The sequence below is a fragment of the Rutidosis leptorrhynchoides genome, chromosome 10, assembly GCF_046630445.1.
Source record: "Rutidosis leptorrhynchoides isolate AG116_Rl617_1_P2 chromosome 10, CSIRO_AGI_Rlap_v1, whole genome shotgun sequence".
NCBI lineage: Eukaryota > Viridiplantae > Streptophyta > Magnoliopsida > Asterales > Asteraceae > Rutidosis > Rutidosis leptorrhynchoides.
The window spans coordinates 39,493,854-39,500,029 of NC_092342.1; the positions used below are offsets into that span (position 1 = coordinate 39,493,854).

Genomic DNA, 6,176 nt, shown 5'->3' on the forward strand with positions numbered 1-6,176 from the left:
TTGCTTGACGTTTGAATTGGATCTTCTTCTGTCACCCCTTATGTCGCAGCTCTTTCTCATGGTCTCATGGATGCTACTTTTTTCCATATCCGTTTCGTGATTGTGGCTTTACAAGCGGTTGTGGCTCTTGAGTTTCGAGGATGCTATTCTGGTATCCATTTATAAGGTTTTTATTGGTGGTTTATTTAGGTTTTGACTTTTGACGACGTTTGCTCACCGAGTTTGGTTGTCCTTGGTTCTGCACTATATTGTGTTTGCGGCTTTGTGGTTTGTTAGACGTAGTGAGGTGACTCCTGGTTCAGGTTTATTGTGGTTTGTGATGACTATTGCAGTGGGTGCATTAGGTTCTTAGATAGTTTTGTATCTTCTGATGTGATTCAACGTCATTGTAATTGGGGTTGTTTGTTAAGACGAGTTGTATCGGAGACCACCAATAGGCGTGGGATGTGAGCTAGAAAGAGGACTCAAAAACCTAACATTTTCAAGTAGCTTGGAGTCTATTATTTTTTATAATTTAACTGTGATTTTTCTATAAACGTGTTGCTAGAGATGAGTCTAAATATCGAAAATGATATTACTTGATTTTTCTGAAAATATTTATAACTTTTTTTGGTCAAACGAATTTTTTAAGTCAAAGGTGTGGTCTTATGATTTAGTTACCTACCAACAATGAGTAGTAAGTGATAATTTTTGTGTATAGATCTATATGGGACTCACAATCACCGCCCACGTTAGCACGCACTAGCCACCACCGGTAAAACGGGTTAATATTAGTTTGAGTTGTAATGTTTGATTATAGCGTTACATCAGGGGTAAAAGTTATATGTTAAGTATCAGTATTTGGGTGCTCATCACTTTTTAAGAATGTGTTTACATACTTTAAACTTGGAAATCTTGTGGTTCATATTATTACTATGATATTAAACTTGTGAATTCACTAAATTTATGTTGACACTTTAGCATGTATTTCTCAGGTTCATAATTTATGCTTTCGTATGTGCTCTATAGGTTAAACATGGTCTTTACTTTGGTGTTTTACCATGAACTCATTTACAACGCATTCATTTATTTTCCCTTTATACATTTTGAATTGTATTATTTTTGACGAGTTGGTCGCTTTGATATTTTGAAAACTTTTAATAAATGCACTTTTTATTGAAACGTCTCATATTAGCGTGCGTGAACCAGACATGGGCCTCTTATTTTCACACTACGTCATAACGGTTTGGGGGGAGGGAGGTTGACGCGCTTATTGTACGTAAACTTGACACACATCCATTGCCAGATTCTCTTAAAAAATATGTCTGAGTCATATAAGTCTTTGTTGGATTAAGATGGAAATTCCTATTGTAATTTGTAGTGAATCAAGTGTCTCTAATCCACACACCCTTACAAAAATGAACATTTGTACCATTACCTGATTTGTGATGCATCACATTAATAAGCATAATCTTATGAGTATGCACCTACTTAATATACAAAATAATACGTGACCAAATCCCACCTCTATTAGAAATGTGGATTGGTGGGTTGAGAATAAGTAACCGGATTGATAGTAGAATTGCGTGAACACTTTTTCAATAAAATGTTTCGACACTTTGGTCACGGGTATCACAAAATCAATATTGGGATAAGACTAATATGAACAACTTTCTTGACCAAAAGAGAATTGTTCTTTGCAATTCTAGAAAATAGAATATGTAAGTTTGAGTCTTGAAAGTGATTTATAAGGTGTAATGAAGTGTTGCAACCTTTAAAATTTAGTTATGATCAAAAGTCATAACATTTGACAATGGACATGTTTGAATGAGTGCTTTAGAACACTAATAAATCATTTAAACATGTCCTGAAACGTTCAGAGATTAAAGGCAACCAATGGTGAATCGTTGCAAAACGTTTGGGTAAACTTTGCAACCTTTCAGCAGTGCACGCAATAAGGTGTGACGCACCATTGACCAGGTGCAATGCACCATAACACTAATATGTTCACCACAATTTTCCAAAATCTTTTGATGTCAATTTTGACATTTTATTTTAAAAGGTGCGGCGCTTTTGCTTCCAACAGCGTCACACCATTTCACTGCATGGTCGGATTATTCAACTGCGAGAGATAAAACGTGGGTAATTTTATCCTTGGATGATCTACTGTTAAAAACAAATACTACAGTACTACGTAACAAATCTCAAAAGGTTGAACGAAAGTAGAAAATAATATTTGGGAGATGATATTTCCAACATCCAATTTACTTGTTCCACCAAAATTTACTAAAAAACCCTTAATGATAAGTTTACAAAAATTATTTAAAGTTTTTTGTTAAATTATATGTAGAAATGTTTTGGGAACAAACCATGATTCAATGGTGGAACAAGTAAAATGGAGTGTGGATATATCATCTCCCATAATATTTAGGCGGGAACTATGAATTTTCCCCACACTTTTCAAATGTAGGACTACAATTTAATTTTTTGATACAAGATTTCTCATTGGTCCATTTAAGGTCACAGGGATATCAGATCATTCCTAATCCAACGGCTGACATTCACCTATTTAACGATCCGAAACACTTCCCCTGGCAAGTAAGTGAGTATTAATAAACAACATCAAAGCATTTCTAATCATCAATCTCAATCTCAATTTCAATTCAATTCAATTCAAGTTTAATTTAAAGTCAGAAAAATCAAAAAATGGACGGAGCCGGAAAGACAAAGAAAGGTGCCGGAGGAAGGAAGGGTGGCGGTCCAAGGAAGAAGGCGGTTACTCGTTCAGTCAAAGCCGGACTCCAGTTTCCGGTCGGAAGAATCGGTCGTTATTTGAAGAAAGGACGTTATGCTAAACGTGTTGGCACCGGTGCTCCGGTTTACCTCGCCGCCGTACTTGAATACCTCGCCGCTGAAGTAAGTTTTCCGATTCTTTTCACATTAGTACATATTTTCAGTTCTAGATCTGTAATTGCAATACACATAAATCACCTTCAATTGATTATGATAATTCACGAGTTTAATTTATGTTATAGATCTATATTAGCACTTCATCATGAATTTTATCAATTAGTAGTTAATTTTACAATATCCTCTTTTATTATATGATTCACTAATTACCACTGATTTATAGATCTGAACTTCAGTAGCTATCACTATTTTGAAGATATTATTATTAATTTTGCAGGTTTTGGAGTTGGCTGGAAATGCAGCAAGGGATAACAAGAAGAACAGAATAATACCAAGACACGTGCTCTTAGCAATTAGGAATGATGAAGAACTTGGAAAGCTATTGGCTGGAGTAACAATTGCACATGGTGGTGTATTACCTAACATTAATGCTGTTCTATTGCCTAAGAAGACTGGTGCTGCTGCTACTAAAGAGCCTAAATCTCCATCAAAAGCTACCAAATCCCCTAAGAAAGCTTAATTTGTTTATTACTAGTAGTTTGATAGTATAGATTGTTATCATCATGCTTTTCTGTTAGTAAGTCTAGTTTTTAATCCTAAAGTTGTATGTTTGTTTGGGTAAGTTGATTTATCAAGCAGAATACAATGCAAATCCACCTGTTTTATATTATTGATCTTCATGTATTAGAATTGCTTGTTCTTGTTCCTGTTTTGCTAGTTACTATTTTCAATAATAATTTTTCTTAAATTATTGAAGTTGATCAAACAAGAAGTGAAAATAGTGATATAAAAAGAATTGATATAATTTTTCATAAACTAGAATTGCTGGTTTCTGTTTCATTGATATAAAAAGAAGTGAAAATAGTGAAAAAGAATACAGAAAAAGTGTAGTAGAGAAGAAGCAACCAAACACAACTCATTAAACAAAATGTCTCGGTTTTATGACATTTAAAGATATAAATAACCAAATAAGGATAGCACGAGCAACTGAAAATTAGAAAAATACAAGTTTATTAGAACGGGAGCTAGTAAAGATGAGTGAGCAGAGAAGCATATTTGTGGCGATGAGAGTCTACTGAACGGGATCTAGCGATCGAAACAAGATATAAATAAGGTTGCAACTTTTTTTTTTTTTTTTGGAACTGCAAATTAAGTGAGGTTTGTTGTATTTTGGTAGAATATTAAAATGCATACTTTTAGAGCAATTAAAGTATGATTTCAGTTCTGCATTTTGAACTTTCTTTGATGATATGTTGATCAGATATATCAAGATGGACGAAAAGACCTATAAACCTACGAGTGGTCAATTTTTTTTATATTTTTTTTGGAGAAAAACTGGAAATAAATTAAAATGATTATTCAAGAAAGAGTGAAAATCGTAGGAGTACATGATGGGGTCAATATGGATTTACAAGCTTTTCTTACCCATTCGACTAAATATAATCTCACCATACAACCTCAATAGACCAAATATACAAACTATAAGAACAAATACACTTGAAGATAGCACTTAAAAACTTATAAATGTCGATCTTCAGAGTAGCATACACGGGCTATTAAACAAACATGAAATTGATGACCTACGCACGTATTCACACTCACTAGCCACTGAAAAACCTTAGCATGATTCTTGCCTCTATTGAAGCCCAACACGTGTACGATCCATTAAACATCAACCACATTTATCATCCGATTCGTCTCTCTTCTTTACACAAAACAAACGACATTGTCATTATCAATGCCATTAAAATCTCCACTTGGTTGTCTTCAATGCCATTAAACGAAATATGCATTATCATGCACCCAATGTAAATGACATGTTCGTTATCAATGCCATTAAAATCTTCACTTGATTGACATCAAACCAATTTAAAGGAAACGTAACTCCTATGTCCCAAGTCATACACCCATAGAAATCGACCACCCCCATATTCGATGGGGTAAGCAGTATAAAGGAGGAAATTGATCCCTAAAATTGACACACAATCAAAAATCATACCAGAATAAAATATTTATCACCTTTATCGAAGCTCCATCTCCAACTCTGCGGTCTAAGAATCTTGAATAATTCGTCCAACTTTACGAGTGTGGTCAATAGACAATGCTTATAAAAAATAAAAATAAATAACTAAATAATGAATAGACTGTTATAAGTCAAGTGTCATGGTGTAGTGGCCGACACTTTTGATAAAGTAAAATTTGGTGAATCAATATATTTGGTGAATCACCGATATTACTGTTCCACCTAACTGCACAGTGAATTATTGTTATCGATTGTAATCAGTAGTGACACCATTCTTGAATAAGAATCTACTATCTTCTTTCTTCTTTCATATTTCTTCAAAATAGGTATTACAAGTAGTTATAAACTACTAAATTATAACACGTTATCAGCACGAAGAGCTCCGTGTAATCATGGTGATTCTTCTAGTTGCTCAACCACCACTTCCACCTTTCAAGATTTCTGCCGGCCACCGTCCTCCGCCGCTGAAACCGTCGGAAGATCCTGAAACCTCCGATGTGTCTTCTCATCAAGAAGTTATCAGCTTGGATTCTTCCATCACTAAGTTATACTCATCAGGTATTCCAAAAATTGTTGACGTTATTTAATTTAAATTACTTTGAATTAATTAATTAACAAGAAAACCAAGACTTTACAACGATCATAAAATGAACCTGTTTTGAGAGGGATAGTTAAAAAAGGGAGATATTAAGATATACATACCTATATCCTCTCTCAAATACAAAATCACCATCTTCATTTCCTTATTCTTTCGAACCGAAGACCATCACTGTCACACCCCCAAATAGGGCCTGGGGTATTTGTGACTAATTATATCAAATCACAGTTGTATAAACGAGAACGACTCTACATGAGACGTTTTGTTGAGTTTTGCAGCGGAAAATAAATATGTCTTTAATTGATATGATATGTAATGAAGACTCCAAGCATAGCAAGCAATCATCATCAAAGCAGTATGTGACGACCCGGGAATTTCCGACCAAATTTAAACTTGATCTTTATATGATTTTGACACGATAAACAAAGTCTGTAATGTTGAGTCTCAAAAATTTTGAACTGTTTCTTATATTCATTTAACTTTAACTGTTACGACGATTCTCGAACGATTAATTGTAAATAATTTTATGTGTATGTATATATAAATAATAATTTGAAATATAATTTGAAGTTTTATATGTTGTTGTTATTAAAATTAGTTATGTAAAATAAAATAAAAATAAGATATTATAATTATTAATTAAAACATATATATATATATATATAT

At 33.5% G+C, this 6,176-nt stretch overlaps 1 protein-coding gene across 1 annotated transcript; it reads left to right on the forward strand.

Annotated features, from left to right (window-relative positions):
* The first annotated feature begins 2,602 nt into the window (after positions 1-2,602).
* Positions 2,603-3,563, forward strand: LOC139873358 (histone H2A-like). Its single transcript, XM_071861287.1, has 2 exons — positions 2,603-2,895; positions 3,167-3,563. Exons 1-2 carry the CDS (start codon positions 2,686-2,688, stop codon positions 3,407-3,409), a joined length of 453 nt encoding a protein of 150 aa, XP_071717388.1. The 5' UTR covers positions 2,603-2,685; the 3' UTR covers positions 3,410-3,563.
* Positions 3,564-6,176: the final 2,613 nt, after the last annotated feature.

Excerpts from the sequence above, each read along its gene's own strand:
- LOC139873358 (XM_071861287.1), top strand. The coding sequence starts at position 2,686 with ATGGACGGAGCCGGAAAGACAAAGAAAGGTGCCGGAGGAAGGAAGGGT. Across the intron at positions 2,896-3,166 it reads TTGAATACCTCGCCGCTGAA|GTTTTGGAGTTGGCTGGAAA; the intron begins GTAAGTTTTCCG and ends TTAATTTTGCAG.